Consider the following 19,622-nt stretch of genomic DNA (forward strand, 5'->3'; position numbering starts at 1 on the left):
TAGCGAGTGTTCCACTCGGTGTGGATTATTTATGCCATAACTGCAAGCTACTAAAAAGGAATGGTATGAGAATACTTATGAAAGTTAAGAATAGAAAACGAATTATGTGAATATCAGTTTAATGCCAAACAATCTTTTTTTGTAAGTGTATTTATTATTTATTTGAAAGAGTTATGAAGAGGTTGGGGGAGAGATATCTTCCATTCACTGGTTCACTCCACAAATGGCTGCAAGGAGCAGAGCTGTGCCATGCTGAAGCCAGGAGCCCAGAGCTTCTTCCAGGTCCCCCACATAGGTGCAAGGGCCCAAACACTTGGATCAGTCTCTGCTGCTTTCCCAAGCACAACAGCAGGGAGCTGGATCAGAAGTGGAGCAAGTTCAAGCCAGGTGTTGACCCAGCACCATATGGGATGCCAGTGTCACAGGTGGCAGCTTAACCTGCTATGCCAACGCCAGCCTCCAAGCCTCCAAGCAGTCCTAATAAAATCTTTTACTTAATACACTAAAACTTAAGAGGGGGACTGTCAATTGTAGGTACAGGTGGTGGTCAGGAGAGTTGGGGAATAGAAGGAAAGAAGAAAGCTCCAAAGGTGTACCCCCTGGGTGCTTGTTCAAACTGGTTTAGTGGTCATCAACGCTGTGGACTAGGAAGCAGCAGTTTGGGGTTCCAGTATCAATTTTCTTATCATTTACTAGGACTGTGAATCAAAACATCTCACGAACCTCTCTGCATCTCAACTCTTTTATTCATGAAATGATACAATAGCATGTATCTGGTCCCCCTCACAATTTTTTTTTTTAAGGCTTATATGCTAATATACGGGTTAGGGCTTTGAAAAGTACAAAACAATGTTACAAAACATAAGCTGTTAAACAGTAATTACAATTATCAGCATTATCAATTAATTTCCTGGAGAAAGTAGTACCTATTATGGGCTAATCTGATTAGAAAGTCCAACTTGGTTGAGCTGCTGCTATTTGTGAAAGATGAATAGGGAATATTCAATCTGGGGAGTCCTTGGCCCATGATGTTTTTCTTTTTTTATTTATTTGAAAGGCAGAGTTATAGAGACTGAAACAGAGAGAAGTCTTCCATTCACTGGTTCACTCTCCAAATGAACACATGACAGGGCCTGGGCCAGGCTGAAGCCAGGCGCTTTCTCTGGGTCTCCCACATGGTTGCAGCGGCCCAAGGACCTGGGCCATCTTCCACTACTTCCCCAGGCGCATCAGCAGGGAGCTGGATCAGAAGCGGAGCAGCCGGGACTCAAACCAGCATCCTTATGGGATGCTGGGGCTGCAGGCCAGGGCTTTAACCCACTGTGCCACAGCACCCGCCCCCATGATTTTCTTTAAAAGAAGCTCACAAACCTTTTTTCCTGGGCTACATCCACACTCTAGGTAGAACTCTAAAACTAAAGACTGGTTCTCTTAGTTTCCTTGCTCTCTGCTGCCTAATAACCGTTTTCAGAGCAACACAAATTACTCTATCACTTGTTTTGTTTAGCAACAAAGGCAATACTGAAAACAGCACAGAATCTTACAATTCCCCTTTAACACCAAAGCCCTAGACATCCCACAGCTGGTCAACTTTCCAACAACCAACAACAAAAAATGTGAACATGAAAAATCACATTAATGGAACACATCAAGAGATTAACTTATATGTGCAAAAGCATGGGTGTGTGTACATGTGCACTAAGTTGTATTACAACTATACGCACGGTGGGCATTTGATCTTCTACTGAAGATGCGGGTTAAGAGGCTATGTTCTATAAAAAGTACCTTGGTTCAACACCTGGTTCAGCCTCTTGACCCCTAGCTTCCTGCCAGTGCTGACTCTGGGAGCCAGTGATAGTGGCTCAAGTAATTAAGTTCCTGACATTCACAAGGGAGACCTAGATTCAGAGTTTCAGGTTCTCAGCCTTGGCCTCAGCCAACCCAAATGTCACAGGCATTTGGGGAATGAACCAGTAGTGGATGGCAGTGCTCACCCTCTCTACCTCTCAAATAAATTAAAAAAAAAAAATCTGAAAAGGAAACTATAAGCACTTGCCAAACATCCTGTTTTTAAAGTAAACAATGCTGGAGCTCTAGGTTTCCAACATTTAGACAAAATGTAACCACTCTTGATATCTGAGCAGTCTCCAAAAGGAAATTCTACTTACAAATACCCAAACTTTAAAATCCCTACTATCTCTTGGGTCAGTGTTGTGGCGCACAGCAGTATACCACACAGGCACCCCCTATCCGAGTGTTGGTTCAAGTCCCGCCTGCTCTGCTTCCAAACCAGCTCCCTGCTAATTCACCTGTGCTTGGACCCCTTCCACCCATGTAGGAGATCTAGATGGAGTTCCAGGCTCCTAGCTTCAGCCTGGCCCAGCCCAGCTGTTGTGGCCATTTGGAGAGTAAACCAAGGATGGAAGATCTCTCCCCACTCCCATTCCCCCTCCTTGTCACTCTACCTTTCACATTTACTAAATAAACAAAAACAAAAACAAACAAACAGCCCTCTATCTCTGATGTCATATACAATCCTTATGTCACCTAGGTTGAAATATTTCACCCTAACCACACAACAAGTAGACACTCAAGTTTTCTGGCAGCTCAAAGTCCTTACTTGACTTTTATCTTTTTTTTTTTTTTTTTTTTTTTTTTTTTTTTTGACAGGCAGAGTGGACAGTGAGAGAGACAGAGAGAAAGGTCTTCCTTTTGCCATTGGTTCACCCTCCAATGGCCACCGCGGCCGGTGCACCGCACTGATCCTATGGCAAGAGCCAGGTGCTTCTCCTGGTCTCCCATGGGATGCAGGGCCCAAGCACTTGGGCCATCCTCCACTGCCTTCCCGGGCCACAGCAGAGAGCTGGCCTGGAAGAGGAACAACCGGAACAGAATCCGGTGCCCCGACCGGGACTAGAACCCGGTGTACCGGCGCCGCAAGGCGGAGGAATTAGCCAAGTGAGCCGCGGCGCCGGCCTTGACTTTAACCATAGGAAGAAAAGGACCAAATCCTCCAACATAAATACAGCACTTTATATGTGAAAGTTGTATTTAACTTTTTAAAGCAAATCCAAATTAGTGTTAAAAAATCAACAAATGATTCTGATTCCGGTCTATTTCAAATACATGCTTCAATACAAATAACTATTTTAGCAGTAACAAAGTTTCCAGTTTGACTTAGCTGGCACTCAGCTCCTCTATACAGGCCCATCCTGAATCTCACCAGTTACTTAGTTACACAGATTGAGAGGCAATTCTGTCTTATGAATAAACTGCCTTATCAGAGGGTTGAAGTGTAACTATCTGGCAAGCACAAACTGTACTACTTGAGGAAGAAAAACTAAGTCTAACCCAAGGAACCATGATTAACAAAGAAAATCTTTTGGTTTCAGGAATTGAGAAGACAAGCTGGCCATTACAGGAAGTTGTATTAACGCTGACAATGTTAAAACTATTTACAGAAACTGGGAAGCTGTGAGGTGTTCATTCCACTGTCACACACTGTCTTGCTTATAAACCAGCATTGCTTACATTTTCCATTAAGAAATTAAACAACAATATTAGCAGCTAGTGACTCCTAGCTATTCTGTTAGTTCTGATCCACACCTCCAATTATAGCACATCCCAGCCAACCCTGGACCCCCATCATCTCTGCCATCACCCAAGCTATCAATTCTCTAGCTACTCTGACCTGAGAAGCTGTTCTAAGGGCGGGAACGCATCAGTGCAACAGCAGGCAGTAGCATCACAAACTTTTACTCATTATTATCCTTCTAATATCCTTAACATGCTAGTTTTTAATAATTAAAAAATTACCCTAAGTTATATAAGAAAATGCATCTTAAGACTTTTACTTCTCACAATAAGCTATTTATCTTACCCATAATGAAACAAACCAAAAAGGAAATGTTCGCCTTGGGGACTTGGGAAGGGAAATAGTCATGTTTGCACTTGAAGTTATTACTAACAAGAGTATTATTACTAATAAGCCTATTAAAAACTTACACTGGAGCCAGCGCTGTGGCGTGGTGGGTAAGGCTGCCGCATGCAGTGCCGGCATCTCATATGGGCACCAGTTCAGGTCCCGGCTGCTCCACTTTCGAGCTAGCTCTCTGCTATGGCCTAGAAAAGCTGTGGAGGATGGCCCAAGTCATTGGGCCCCTGCACCTGCGTGGGAGACCTGGAGGAAGCTCTTGGCTTTGGATCAACACAGCTCCAGCCATTGTGGCCATTTGGGGATTGAGCCAGCAGATCTGCCTCTGCCTCTCTGTAACTCTGCCTTTCATATAAGTAAATAATAATTTTTTTTTTTTAAAGGTAAGCTGTGTTATCACTACTCTGCCCCTTGCCTAAAAATTGATTAAAGGGCAATCACTCATCTTAAGCAAAACACCAGTCATGGAGAACCTTACAAACTACTTTTTCAATTTGTAGTAATAAGTTTGATAATTAACCATTAGCTGAAACAAAAAGGCTGGGTCAGCACTGTGGCATAGCAGATAAAGCTGCTGCCTGCAGTACCAGCATATCATATGGGCGCCGGTTCAAGTACCAGCTGCTCTACTTCCAATCCAGCTCTCTGCTACGGCCTGGGAAAGCAGTGGAAGATGGCCCAAGTCCTTGGGACCCTGCACCCGCATGAAAGACCCGGAAGGAGCTCCTGGCTCCAGATTGGTGCAGTTCTGGCAGTTGCAGCAAATTGGGGAGTGAACCAGCAGATGGAAGACCTCTCTCTCTGCCTCTCCTTCTTTTGCTATGTAACTCTGACTTTCAAATAAATAATATAAATCTTTAAAAAAAAAAAGCTAATTTTAATATTGGTTACTTTATATCTGGCAATTCCTCCTGCCTCCCCTATGGTCACCCTTTCTACACAAAATACAAAAAGTAATATTGCCAAACATAACGAAAGAACACAAAAAAATCGTAACCATATAATACAAAGACTTCCTCTTAGAAAATTCTAAAACTAGCATATAGAAATAATTCATGTTCTGCAGAAGGAAAAAAGTGGAGAATTTTTTTTCTCTGCAAGATCATAATTCATAATGCCTACAACATGAGGAAATATTTAAGTGTCAAGCCCTATGCGAGTAGGAGAGGAAAAGACAGGTCGCACCAGAGGCGTATTAACCTGTTCTGTGTTAATGACAGAGCCAAGCGTGAAGGTAAGCAGGTCCCACATGGGGGACAGTGTGTGCTAGAGGCAAGCACACTGAGGAGATAGAGCACAGAGACCCGGTCCAGCCAGAGGACACAGAACACGTCAGCCATTCAACCAAATCACCTACTGCTAACAACACAGATCACTCCGCCCCATTCCAGATTACTGAAGATCTTCAGGTGCTGGAATGTGGGAATTTGCTTGCTGCATTTTAACAAGCATAACGCAAGGGATCCAGGGACCAAACTCAGTCTCGTTCAAATCAGATTCCCCTGCTCGAGGTGAAGGAAGGGAAAAGATCTAGTGAACAGGTCCAGTGAAGAAACATCCTGACGGGACTACATACAGACAGTCAGGGAAACACAAAGTCAGGGCTTGGAACAGAAAACCAGGCGTGCAGGAATCAGGAAGTTACAGGGCACGTCTAGCAGCCTACTGAAATCTACTGTGGGACTCACAGGGAAGCCAGTTAAGGTCAGGACTCTCACGAAGAGGCCGCACTCTGTGAGAGGCAATGGAGGATGGTCAAACTTTCGGAGCGAATCCATGCTGTGTTTGAACGAATTTCCTTGCCGTCCAGGAAAGATGCACTAGGACAATAGCGTAAAGAGGAAAGGAGGGACTCTATGTAAGAGGTTTTCTAGAACCAGGAAAGACAGGACTTCAGGATTAGCTGTACATAGATAAGCAGAAGGAACTGACAACGACGGATTCAACAGGCCAAGAGTCTTAGTGTCCAACACCAGGCCAAATCCCAGACGGCATACGGAAGGTACATCATTCATTCAACATAATCACTGAGCACCTGTGACATGCGCCATGCACTGTTAACAATGCCAAGGATACATCCAGGAAAAAAATTCCGTCTTCCAGGACTTTAAGGAGTACACTTCGCCCTACTCCTTTTTCTGTGAAGAGAAGTATGTCCGGAACCTGACTCTCGCCACCCTGGAGGACTTCCTGACTCTACGGCACCACCTGCCTCAAGTCGAGAGCACGCAGGTCCTCCTCCTGAGTGGCTTCGCCCGCGTGCTCTGCATGACACGTACTCGGGGACACTCTCCCATGCCCAGCTGGCGTGCCAGTCTTGACGTGATGTCAACGCCCCAACTGTTAAGGTCAGTAAAGCCCAACTTCAATTAAATGGTAAAGGGCTAGATCTGGAACCTTCCCACAGGGACTTCCAGGGACACAGCTGTTCACTGGTCCACTCAGTCAGTATGTGCTAGATGCTCATCACAGAAGGCTGTTCCTGCCCTGATCTTGGAGAGGTGAACCCAGAGCCTGACAAAACCTGCCATGTGGACTGCTGAGAAAACGAACTAAGGAGAATAAGCAGCACTTATAAAGAGGCAGAGTGAAGGGAGGTATGTGCAGGAACTTATGCAAGCAAATTTAACAACAACAAACACTGACCAAAGAACAAAACATGAGTCAGAATCTGGGAACTGGATGGAGGTCACCTGTCAGGTTACATGGTTTTCCATATACAATGCTCCAGCTATTCAACTTTAATAATAATGTGACTTTCAGAAAAGGGCAAATTACTTGACAAGACAGATATACACATGAAAAAAAGAACACAATCAAGTTCTAATTATACGATATCCAAAGAGCCATATTTATAGAAAGTAAAGATTAAGGTGTCAGTTTTATAAGTTACCATGAATACTTTTCTAGAACTTTTAATACCCAAGATTGCTTCTGAGTACAAACCATAGCAGCAAAGACTGCCGGCTGTCCATCACTGTGTAGCCACACCCATCAATGTGGATAGCCTTGATGTTGGTGACATCATCACACAACTTCCCAAGCAGTTTTACTTTTCACTGTCACTTTATTTTAGACACTTTACATTACAGCACTTCAGCTCTGAATTATCTCCAAATTGCATACGCTTTAGATTTTTATCACTGCTGGAATCTTTCTGGTCTTTGGCAAATAAAACTCAAATACAAAGTAGTCACAATTAAATTATAAAACACTTGATGGAAAATCTATTTCAAAGGATATTATCACCATAATTGGGAGGAAATTATTTTTGGCGAGAGCAAAATTAGAAATGCCTAAGAAAATCATCATGACTTTACTTTCAAAAACAAAAAAACAAACAAACAATAAGTTAACCTCATTCTTAGCTTACTTACTAAAAAGTTCATCATACAGCAATCCAAAGACCTGATGCTACATTTCCACATTTTAGGGGCAAATTATACTGTGGAAGTCAGTGAAAAAAGTGTGCTAACAGTAGGCATTATTAGATATCTTTAAAATAAAACCACAATTTAAAAAAAAAGCTCTTACCAGTTGAAATTCTCGACGCCGGTCATAAGCATTCTGTATGCCACTATCTGCCCATAACGCTCTTATAGCTGGAAGGTATTGCAAAAAAACCCGCGTCTCCACCGCTCCCTGGGACACCGCACGGGCCCGGGTGTCAAAAGCCATCATCTTGTCTCCATGCAGTTGGTTTGCATTATCTCCCCAAGGAATGTGAAGCTTCTCTCGAGCATCCACCAGCACTCTCATACCTATGTTCAAAAAGAAAAACGGGAATGGGGAAGAATCGTGAGATACTATCCTAAGTTTTCATTCCAATATTATTTCCTTAAACTTAACTACTGCAGCCCTCCTCCTCCAAAAATAGAGACCAACACCAAAACAAACCCCAGTATCTCCCCAGCTATGGAAAGCAGTTGCTCAAGGTTGCAAAATTAGAGCCTTGAAAAGTAAATACTAAGAACACAATTGCTCTTTCTGCGGGCCTCTCACATGTTGCAATTTATAAAGTAACTTCTGGGGTAGACAGTGGTCAAAGGAAAACTAAAGTAGAGGAGAAAAAGAACTGACGCTGCACTGCCCAGTGTCCAAGCTGTGAAGATGACGGCTGCAAGCACTGGTTCATGAGGCTGTCTAAGACACTTACTTTACTTAATACTAAGAACCAACACTACAGCTCTGCGTTCAGTTCTTTCCCTGAGTCTTCTAGGAATACATTCAAAACTCAAAAACTTCTCCCAGACCACACTCAAACGAGTATGAGGCTCAGGGGTCTTACAGCTCCCCTAAAAGGGTGGAGGGCCAATTGCAGAATGACCTAGAAACAGACTTCAACTCAGAGGCTAGGTCAAACTCACATCCCTCAGGAAACTGTTACCTCTGGGCCACCCTGCCAGTCACATGGCTATTAGCAAGTCATTTGTTTGGATAATCCAGGAGCTGTTTGGCTGTCAATTTCCTGAGCATGCTAGCTCAAAAATAAAACGAAATGCCTAGCTGACTAGAGGAGATGACTTAACATCACCTCATCATCAATGCTCAAAGTAGGTCACCTGTAGGACCCAGACGTCTGAAGAGCCAGAATCAGTTATCATGCTGACTCTAATCATTATCCTAATTCCTCTACATTCGGCTGCATCACAATACAAAGCCACCTTCAATTAAGGACCTGCCAGGCAGTCTGCGGCCTTGAAAGAGACTTTAGTTTTGTGCCAAACACTGAGGCAGGCTCAACACGACTGTTCTTTACAGTCCAACTGCAGAGGCACCAGGGCTGAGAGCTGGCTGTGTGTGTGAGCTCCGGGCCGGCGTTCTCCAGCCACTACCCCACAATGCCTCCCTCTCTGTGCCGTCTGCCTCTACACGAACTCTGGGAGGGGAAAAAAGTGAGCTGAGGGAGTTGCTTCTGTACTTCCTGGACAAAAGCCCTGCGAACTCCTGGATAACCTGCTCTCCACACAGCAGGCGACAGATGCACCTGAGCCAAGTGACAGGCGCAGTCCCTCCAAGTGTGGAAAATGCCTGACACTAAGAAAAAGGCGAGCTCGTGACGTTTCCAACGACAAAACAGCAGCTAAATTCCCGATCTCCTTGAACGCCTCCCAAATAAAGATCTCGTGTCTGTTTCACTTAGGAACAAAGTTCAATTTCAAAACGCCCGTCAAAAAGGAGTGGAGCCTATCATCCCACCCAACAGTAAGTCACTGACTTCCCCTGGCCAGCACCCGCGTTACTTTCAGGCCAGAGAGCCTTCTTAGCACAACACAACTTCGACAGAAAAGGCAGGATGGGGACCCCACTCCCTCCCCAGCTATTCAGCAACAAGCGATTACAGGCGCCCGTCGCGGCGCACCGGAGCGCTGGGGCGAGAACCCACGGACGCGCATCATGTTAGACCAAAGGTATGGGTCTACTCTTTCCTGCAGCCAGGACCAACAGATGACACCCTCCAGCTTCACATCCCGGCCCCCCCAAAGCCCCAGGGGCTGTCCCTCTATGCCCTAGGACGAGAGTCCGAGGCAAGAGTTTCCCGACTGCGCCGGGTCCAGAACTCGCTCCGGGGGCAGCCCAGCAAGCCGGGAGCGCCCCCGACCTTCGGCGGCTCGGGTCACCCGACCCCCGGGGCCGGCGAGAGGCGGCTGGGGCGGGGTGTGCGGCCCCGTCTGCAGGGAGGACGAGGGCAGAGGCCACCCCGCACCCCGTGGCACCCGGCTCGCCTCACTTCCCTCTCGGACGCGGCGAAGCCAGCGGCCGGGCTGGGGGCGGGGGGCCGGCCGCGACCCTCTCCTCCGGCGGCCAGGGGGAAAGCGGGGCGCCCCCGCCCCTAAGCGGCCGAGGGCACAGCCGGCGGGCAGAACCTGAGCCCCGGGCGCGCCCCGGTCCTCGGCCGGGTCCCGAGCGGACGAGGGCGGGGTCCGGCCCCGCGCACGCCCGCCCGCCGCCCCGCGTCCCCGCGTCCCCCGCGTCCCCCGGTCCCCGGCCCGGCACCTTTGATCACGTTGCTGTAGATGGTGGCGCGGAACTCCTCGCGCGCGCGCTGGTCGAAGTCCTGCCCGTGGATGATCCGCATCTGCTTCAGGAAAGTGGACTTGCCGCTCTCGCCCGCGCCCAGCAGCAGGATCTTCACGAGCCGCTTCACGTAGGTCTTCTCCCGGGACAGGCATTTGTCGATCTCCTTGGACTTGCGCTGCTGCTCGGCCTCCCCGCTCGTCAGCACGCAGCCGGGAAAGCACACGGACAGCACGGACCGCGACGGCAGGAAGTCCGCCATCTTGCCGCCGCCGCCGCCGCCTCGGCGGGCCCCTCCGGCTCCCTCCACCTCCTCCGCGGGCGGCGGGCGGCTCCGGCACCGCGGCTCGAGGGCGGGGAGCGCTGCGGCGGCCCGAGCGCGCCCGGGGAGGGAGGGAACCAGAGAACTGACTCGCAGGGCGGGCCGGGCAGGGCGGGCTAGGCGAACCGGGGAGGGAGGGAAGGAGGGCGGGCCCGGGAGGGGCGGCGGCCCCGGGGGCGTGCGCGCGCCCGCGGCCTCGCAGGGCACGCGCACGCACGCACGCCGCCTCCCGCCCAGGGCTGCCGAGTCACGCGCTCGCCGTCCCGCTCGCTCGCTCGCGTGCGCGCGCGCGCGGCTCGCGGAGCCGTGGTCACATGGGCCGGCCTAGCGCGCGCCCGCGGAGCTGGACTTTCCGGGGCCGTGCGACTCCGGGGCAGTTTCCCGGAATCGCGGAGGCGGAAGACCCAGGTCCCGGGCGCTGCCCAGCTGCTGTCACCCTCCGCGCGCTCTAGCTCGAGGCCATTAGCTTGCAAATCGTTCCCGCAGCCGGCACGGGCGTGGAAAGTTTTGGGGGGCGTTTCTTAGCGTCACGCCCCCGACGCGAGGAGGCGCTTCCCCTGCCCGGGGCGATGACCCGACGCCGCCGTCGGCTACCGCGCCCCTGCTCCTCACCGGGGCCCTGGGTCCGAGCTGACAGCACTGAGGCGAGGCCCGTGTGGCCGCAGCGGCGGGGTGGCCGGCGTCTCCCCGGGGCGGCGACGGCGGCCGCGCTCGGCCCCGAGTCCGCGCATGGCGAGCAGGGTGAGGTCATGGTGAAAATCCCCCTGCACCGGACACTGATGCAGACTCTTCCCGGCGAGGAAGCAGATAAGCAGGCAGGCCGAGGACGGAGCAGGCACCCTTTAGGTTTCCTGCCACCGTGCAGAGGATGTGACCAGCCAGGGGGCTTTTTTTTTTTTTTTTTTTTTTTTTTTTTAATTTTTAATCCTCCCAGCAGCAGCAGATTCAGGCCAAGGCACCTGAAAGGGCTGCGAGTGACAGCCGGGCTTGGCCCCCGGAAGCCGGCCTCTTCGTTCTTAGTATTCGGTTTCAGGTGGCAAAGGCCACGGCCGGTGTGTCTGTGTTTTGGCAATGCGACGTGAGACTCCTTGGTTTGGGCTCCTGTCACTCGGATTCCTGTGCGCTAGGCAGTTCGGGGGAAAGGTCAGCACTCTAAGGACAGGTTTCAGTGTCCACGTCAGTGCGCGTGGCCGAGTGTCAGGGGTTGAGTTAGTCACCGGCAGGCCTGATGATTCAGCCCGTTGGCCACAATGCCTGTAGTAGTAGGGCTGTCTCCTGCTGCCCTGGCCAGGCCGTGGGCTACCTGTCCACAGGCAGGGGAGCGCCCCTCCTGGAGATGTGGGTTGTCAGGGCCCGCGCCACCAAGCCTGGCAGCTGAGACATCCTGCATCCCATAGCAGAGTGCCTGGGTTCCAAACTCATCTCCAGCTTCCTGCTAGTGCAGACCAATAAAGAAATTGGTTTCCTACCACTGATATGGGAGATTTGGGATCCATTCCTGGTGCCTGGCTTCAGCCCACTCTCTGCCATTATGGGCATTTTGGAAGTGAACCAGCAGATGAGAGTATCCCCACCCCCCACCACTACCCCCACCCCCCAAAAAAGAATCACTGGGTAGTACTGTCAGGCAAAATGTACGCTGAATGGCAGATGTTTCTCTAATCCCAGCTTCTGCTGGGGAGACCCTGCTCTCTCACCCTGCAGTTGCAGCCCCTTGCCCAGGACAAGGACACAGCTCTGGCTGAGCACTCTCTCAGCATGCACTCTGGGTGCCAATGTGAGCTCAGCAGAGAGAGAAGGGAAGCCTACACATTAGGCTGAGTAACATTCACGGCTCTGTCTCTCTCTCTTTTCCCAATTGGGTGCAGCGAAATGGAAAGCCAAGCAAGGATGCCTAGGAGGCAGAAGATGATCCCGCCCAGCCAGTTCATGTTGTGACACGCAGAATACCAGAGAAAGCTGTACAAAGCCCTGCGTGTAACCTTGTCTTGGAACAAGCGTAGAGGAAGCCTGGCTGCTCTAATCAGTGTTTCCCAAGGAGAGACCTCTTTTGGCCAGACCTGGGGTTTGGCTGTAGCTGTTCAACTTCTAACTGGTCATCGAGATACCTTGTAAATTGTAAGCATAAAAATGAGTTAGAGATTTGGTGGGTCTTCAAAAAGTTAAACATAGCATTGTCAAATAACCCAGCAATTCCACTGCTGGGTAGGTAGCCAAAAGAATTGAAAACAGGTGTCCAAACAAAATTGTGTATCCCCATGTTCATAAGAGCATGCTTCAGATTAGCCGAAAGGTGAGAATAGTCCAAGTATCCATCCCGAATAAATGAGTAAACCAAGTGTGGATATCCATGCAGTCGGATTATTCAGCCATGAAAAGGAACATAACCCTGACATCTGGTGCAACAAGAATGAACTTTGAAAATATGCTAAGTGAAATGAATGACCGGAATAGCCAAATCCATAGAAACAGAAAGCAGATTCTCAGTTGCTAGGAATTCAGGGTGAGGGGAAGCTGGGGAGTAACTGCTTAATGGGACGGGGTTTCCCTTGGGAGGTGATGAAAATGGGAACTGGGGAGTGGAGATAGCTGCAAACTTGGTGAATACACCCATTGCCACGGAATCGTACACTTTAAAATGCTCACATGGTGAATTTTATGTTGTGTGAATCCTACTAAAATAAGTAGAGGTGGGCATTTGGGTCAGTACTTAAGATACCATTTGGGACACCCGCATCTCCTATCAGAGTGCCTGTGTTTGAGTTCCAGCTTCCAATTCTAGCTTCTTATTAATGTGTACCCTAGGAGGCAGGAGGTGATGGCTCAAGGTCAAGGCTTAGGTCTTTGCCACCCTCATGGGAAACCCAGAGTGAGCCCCAGGCTCTTGGCTTCAGCCTGGCTTAGCCCTGGCCGTCCATCTATCTCTGTTTCTCTCTCTCTCCCTCTTTTTCAAATGAAAATAAATAAAAATTATTTTAAAATGTAGGCTAGAGGAAAGATATTTTCCATAAAAGAAGTCATTATTATCATTTGACATTGAAGCACCCCCAGTGTGTAGTATTGTAGTATTCAGTAAGTGAAAATGCCATTGTGTTTATTGTAAAATAATTCTAACAATTTTTAAGTTTTATTTATTTATTTGAGAGACAGAACTCCCATCTAGTGGTTCATTCCCCAAATGCCTGCAACGACTGGCCAAAGCCAGGAGCCAGGAACTCAATCCAGGTCTCCCACGTGGATCGCAAGGACTTGAGTACTTGATCCATCATCACCGCCTCCCAGTGTCTGTGTTAACAGGAAGCTGGAGTCAAGAGCTGGTGCCAAGTGTGGAACCCAGGTGCTCTGATACAGTTTAAGGCATCTTAATCAGCATCATTAGGTTAAATGCCCATCCTTAATACATTTTGTTTTGTTTATTTGAAAGACATAGTGACAGAGAGAAAGATCTTCCATCTGCTGGTTCCCTCCTCAAATGCCCATACCAGTTGGGGCTGGACCAGTCCAAACCCAGGAACCAGGGTCTCCATTCAAGTCTTCCGTGTGGGTGGTAGGGACCCAAGTACTTGAGTCACCATCTGCTGCTCCCAGGCACACTAGGAAGGAGCTGGCTGGGAAATGGAGCAGCCAGGACTCAGACACTCCACATGGTATGCAGGCGTCACTCACTCCGCCATGATTGTAATTAAGGGCGCCAGATGCACATCTGTTGTAGCAGTTACTTCAGGTTACATTGTAATGCTACTGATGACATTGTAACTTTTTCTGATAGCTTGCTTCATAGCTGAAAAATAATTCAAACTTCTTAAGAAAATATAGTCTATTAGTTACAATTCAATCTGTTGAATGCTCTATTTCCAACAGCTCCAGATGGTAATACCTTGGAAACGTCTGCATTGTGGCTAGCCAGTTAATCTAAATGCAAGCTAGGGGTTTGCATGCCCCCTAGAGCTGTGATAAAGTTCTAGAATGAGTCCCTTAGTTGTAATGCTCTTTTCTTTCTGAGAAACTCAAAGCTTGAGATAAAGTAGGTCAAAGTGCTTCCTTGCAGTCTTTCAAGGTAAATAATAAAAAGTGTAACTGAAAATGAAATACACTTCTAAATGACTTTTCTCTTACCACTGTAGGAAGGAACACACCCTTCCCAACAATACTGCCATCTTGAAATCTGGTACTTGTAACTTTGATTAGAGCTGAAAGATAAGGCTTCTATCTTATAGTCACCATTTATTTGCAATTAAAAAATGGTATTACTTAGCTTATTTACCAGACTTCCTGCCAAATAACTCTGGGCTGTTTACAAAATTCAGGATTATCCACAAAGGACAAAAATGTGTCACCCTCAGACATATTCAAAAGAATGTGCCAGAGGCACTCGGAATGGTTCCAAAAGAAGAGTTAAAAAGCCTTTTTTTTTTAATGGCAGGAAATATTTAAATAAGTGTTGTGCTTGCCAGAGTACTACTTGCCATTCGGGATGGGACAACACCCACTTAGTTATGTTTATTTAAAGATCAGTCATATTACTTGATGGCTAAACCTTGGGTTAATTTTCTAATAGGGATGACACCACACACAGAGTGCTTATTACACAACTCTTCTGTCTCACCATCCATATATAACAGATGGCTAGGAATCCTTTCCGACAGATAAAGCAGCCAGGGTGTTTTCATACCTTCCTGCCCTACTGAGAGGAAGGGAATTCCCAAGCCCTTCCCATAATACAAATCCCTTACATTTGTAGAGTTTCAAATGCCTCGAAGCACTTTGACCTACTTTATCTCATTTGCTGCTCACAATAGCATGACTAGGAACACCCAGCATTAACCTTACTCAGACTGGCCACAAGGAACAGCTTAGGGGAAATCAGTTGAAGCGACTTTTTCAAAGCTTCCCTCACTGTGGCCAGAAGCAGAGCGAGGGCTGAAAGCCCCATACTTTGGCTCTTAGCCCAGTGCTCTTTCTGACTGCTTGAAATTGCCGTGGTGTCCAGAATGCCCAGGCATATAAAGGTGAAACTTACTTGAGACAAGTAGCTAAGTGTCTGTGCCTTAGCCTCCAGGCACCAGTAGTGTTGTTGGCTGGTTGGCTGGTTGATTGGTTGGCTGCTTGGTTGGTTGGCCTGGCTCTTCAGCCTCTCAGGCTGACTGCCATCTTGGACTTCCCCAGTGAAGATCTTTCATTTGTCCTCTGAGCTCAGGGGCTGGTTTGCAGAAATGGCCCAGGTGGCTTATGGTGAACGAAGAAGTAAAGAGGAGCAAAGTTACGCAATCTTTTCATGGTGTGTAAGCCCTAAAGGTGTTCACTGAATGTGAGTTAGATCTCAAAAGGCAACTTTTTTTCATGATGAAATTTGATCTTGCCCTTACCAGAATAAGCCTCTCCTGTGGAAAGTTTCATATGCAACTAGACATGTGGAATTGAATTGGTGGTAGTTTGGGTTGTTGTTATTAATAATGGAAAGCATGACTGTAATTATTGGTTGTATTTTTCTTAGCCTCTGAAAAAGATCTGTGAGCTGCTGTTGACCAGCTGGGGCTGCAGCTAGTCCCGAGTCAGCAGCCTTGTTGTCTTAAAGACACACACCAGCATGCATGTGGGTTCTTGCACCTTGCCTCCTGCCTCACACGGAGCACAGGCAAGCTGTTTGAGTAACGCTGAACACAAGGCTTTGCCTATCAATCTGCGATTCTTTCAGGGAAATCAAGACAAGCTGCTTAGCCCTCTCCTAGATGTCTCTTCACCACTTTTAAACATCAGTGATACTGTCTGTTTTACAGGCTACCTCTGGGCAGAAACAGGCAGAGTCTTTAGCGTGAGTTCTGTTCCTCCCAGGAAAGTTCCAGTCTCAGTTTATTCCTGTGTCTGTCTTAAAATCCTCTGCTCCCGGTGGCAGCAGATGTCTTCCCTCGGCACACTGGATCAGCAGGCTTGGACCTGCAGCTTCCAGCAGCCACACTCCTGACTAGCAGGCTCCTTCCACGGGTAGTGTTAACGTGTCTCAGCCTGCAGACCTGGCCTCTGCTTCAGTACAAAACAGCCAGGGGCATCAGCTTGCTGAGTTTACTACCGAGCTCTAAACAGCTCATCCAGGGGCACTGAGAGATGGGCCGTGTGGCCTACGTCAAACTGCGGCAGGCTGGCTCCCGGAGCAGAGAGCGTCATCGACGCATCTTTCTCGAAACAACTGTGTCAGCTACTAAGCCAAAGAAAGGCGGGCCCATGGCAGGGTTCAGGGAAAGGCAGCAAGTGCTGAGTCAGAGTGACAGAAGTAGAGGGCTCTGTGGCCAGCATCCCTCTTCTGCTGTACGTATTAACTTTTTTGCTGGCTTTGGGGAGGTCCTGCCAGGCTCTAGCAGAAGAGGAAGTAAAAACAAGGGAAGCATGGGCCAGCAGGTTATAATGCAGCAGGTTAAGCCACTGCCAGTGACTCCAACATCCTGTATCTGAGTGTCTGTTCAAGTCTTGGCTGCTCTACTTCTGATCCAGTTCCCTGCTAATGCACCTGAGAAAGCAGCAGAATGGTTTAAGTGAGCGTGGGTCCCTGCCATCCACATGGGAAACCTGAATGGAGTTCCAGTCCCCTGGATTTGGCCTGGCCCAGCCCCAGCTATTGCTACCTTTGGGGAGTGAACCAGAGGGTAGATGATCTCTCCCTCTGTCTCTGTAACTCTGCTTTTAAATATATAAATAAATGTTTAAAAAAGAAGAAACAAGCAAAAAACCAAGGGGAAGCTGCTCTACGTGTTTCAAAGCAACTTTGTTCTTATGATTACATTTTTTAAATTTTGGTGTTAATAAGCAGAACTGTAATAAGAAAAAGTCCCTTATTTAAGGAGATAATCCACTTTCTGTCTAAATCCATGGGAATCATATCAAATTGTTTCCCAGGCATTGTATTTTCTGGAATGTGGTACAGCGGGGGAGAACTGGAACAAGAGCTCAGTTAACTGACCTGAGCCTTGCCTTTCTTAACTGTATAATGGGAGTGGCCATATGTGTAGGTTTGTCATGAAGATGAAATTATAGAACAAATGCAGTCAGTGCCTGCCCGTAAATGGAGTTTTCCTTTTAGTCTGCTTGAAGGGAGGAGTCTGTAAGAGCCCTGTTGAAGGCTTAGCAGTATTGTCCTTGTCAGAACGCTCCCCTCTGTCTTTCCTAAGCCCTTCTTTCTATGGTTTAAACACATTTCTTCTCTTTCCTAGGCTTAGATTCAGTCACAGCTACTGATGTGCATGCCAGCAAGAACTGTTACCATCAAATGGATATGATACAACAATGAGAAAAAGACCTGAATATGAAGGGTTGTCCCCTAAATTTCAATACTGAAGAGGGGCAGGATTTGTTAGTTCCTACCCAAAACCTAAGGGATCAACTCAAAACCAGAAAGCAAAGGTGTTGGGACCAGCGCTGTGGCATAGTAGGCTAAGCCTCCACATGTAGCGCAGTATCTCATATGGGCTCCAGGTCGTGTCCCAGCTGCTCCTCTTCTGACCCAGCTCTCTGATGATGGCCTGGGAAAGCAGTGGAGGATAGCCCAACTGCTTGGGCCCCTGCACCCACATGAGAGACCCGGAAGAAGCTCCTGGCTTCAGATTGGTCCAACTCTGGATGTTGCAGCCATTTGGTGAGGGAATCAGCAGTTGAAGACCTTTCTCTCTGTCTCTCCCTCCCTCTATAACTCTACCTCTCAAACAAGTAAATAGATAATCTAAAAAAAAAAAAAAAAAAAGAAAGAAAGAAAGAAAGAAAGAAAAGAAAGAAAAAGAAAAGGCAGAAGGGTTGGCATGGGCTTTGTTTTCTAATTTGTAAGGTGGGCATGGTGTTGGTACTGGTTGTGGTTCTATGAGGTTACAGAGCTGACCTTCTATCAGTGTGGTCACATGTCCTTCTGTCTGAGAGCTTACTTATCCAGTTAATGGACTTGTATCTGTCATTAAGATTATGGACCTGAATGTGGCTACATCAGCCCATGTTCCCACCCCCCTCAAAGAGCAGTCATTGATAGCCCTCAGGCCTGGGGGTGGGCTTGTTAGTGGGTAGTACCCCCTCAGGGCAGACTCATACCAAGGGGAACCATACCAATAGGGAACCTTGGAGTCCTGCAGTACGTGAATTTGGACTAGAATGGAGCATGGGCTCCAGTGGTCCCTTGGCCTTGCCCCATCCATAGGAACAGCACCAAGAGAAGGCCAGAACAGGACCCTCTTCAACTCAGAAAGGAGAGGAACTCTCTTCCCTGGTGGGAAGGGTGGTACTGGCTGGGAAGACACCATGAGTTAACATCTGACTTGTCCCCTTTCTCAGGAGCTGAGCCAGACCTCGCAAGTTCTCCGGATCTTCAAGTGAATCCCAATGGAGACACTTCTGAATGCTCAGCTGAAATGCGGCAGTCCAGTCCTTGGCTGGAGACTGTGTGCCCCGCCCGTAGGAGCCAAGCCTCCGGTTGTACTGTCCTTCCCAAGGCTGTTGGACAGGAAGCCCAAGAGCACAAGTGTAGAGCAGCGGATGCACAGTGTATAAGCTTTGGTGCTAGCCCTCGGTTATCCTATCACCCTGGATTTCTGCTACACAAAGAAGTAGTTCTCACCAAGGCTTCCCTCTTGTGGGATGGCCTCAGCAATGTGCTAACATTTTAAAAGATTAACAGGCAGGCATTGTTTTGTAGCGGGTAAAGCTGCCACCTGAGACTCCACCACAGGCTTCCCATACGGACTCCAGTTCAAGTCCTGACTGCTCCACTTCCGATCCAGCTCTCTGCTATGGCCTGGGAAAGCAGTAGAAGATGGCCCAAGTCCTTGGGTCACTGCACCCACTTGGGAGACCTGGAAGAAGCTGCTGGCTCCTGGCTTCAGACGGGCCCAGCCCTGGCCATTGCAGCCATTTGGGAAGTGAACTAGTCAATGGAAAACCTCTCTTTGTCTCTCCCTGTCTCTCTGTAACTCTGCCTTTCAAATAAATAAATAAATAAATCTTTAAAAAATAAAAAAATGAAAAGATTAATACCTTAAACCCCCTTAGGTAGTATTCTTCTGTAAGAACTAAGCAAGTCACAGAGACTCTTGGCTAATTTGTTACAATTAAGGAATTGGGATTTGTAGGGATATTTGACTCCTCTGGGACAGATTCATAGCAGGCAGTAGATATAATAAAGAGAACACAGTGAGTTCTGATGGACAGTCTGAAGGAGCTGGGAACCCACAATATATGTCTTGGTTCCTGAAAAATTTGCCTCTCCATGGCCCTATTATTAATTATTTAATATTCTTTATGGATGAGGAAATAAATACTAAAAGTGGGTACATTATCAATAGTGAGAAACTCTAAAAGGTTTTAAAAATATATGTATAT

General features: G+C 47.9%; 1 protein-coding gene and 1 long non-coding RNA gene across 4 annotated transcripts in view; one reads left to right on the plus strand and one right to left on the minus strand.

Annotated features, from left to right (window-relative positions):
• Positions 1-10,388, minus strand: part of GNA13 (G protein subunit alpha 13) — a 45,589-nt gene extending 35,201 nt beyond the window's left edge. Inside the window, exons 1-2 of the mRNA XM_002719488.6 lie at positions 9,932-10,388; positions 7,469-7,695 (exon numbers count right to left, since the gene is read on the minus strand). Of these exons, the coding sequence (XP_002719534.4) occupies positions 7,469-7,695; positions 9,932-10,214 (510 nt within the window). The 5' untranslated portion in view covers positions 10,215-10,388. The remainder of the gene's footprint in view (positions 1-7,468; positions 7,696-9,931) is intronic.
• A 192-nt stretch (positions 10,389-10,580) lies between these two features.
• Positions 10,581-19,262, plus strand: LOC103351603 (uncharacterized). 3 transcript variants are annotated; one of them, XR_016224230.1, is made up of 3 exons: positions 10,581-11,015; positions 12,143-12,392; positions 18,579-19,262. It is a non-coding gene; the product is annotated as an uncharacterized LOC103351603 (long non-coding RNA). The 3 variants fall into 3 exon arrangements; XR_007911556.3 differs by having other exon boundaries at positions 10,581-17,898; XR_016224229.1 differs by having other exon boundaries at positions 10,581-12,392.
• The last annotated feature ends 360 nt before the right edge of the window (positions 19,263-19,622 follow it).

Source organism: Oryctolagus cuniculus, chromosome 17 (assembly GCF_051225735.1).
Source record: "Oryctolagus cuniculus isolate XC-2025 breed Fujian yellow rabbit chromosome 17, ASM5122573v1, whole genome shotgun sequence".
Taxonomy (NCBI): Eukaryota; Metazoa; Chordata; class Mammalia; order Lagomorpha; family Leporidae; genus Oryctolagus; species Oryctolagus cuniculus.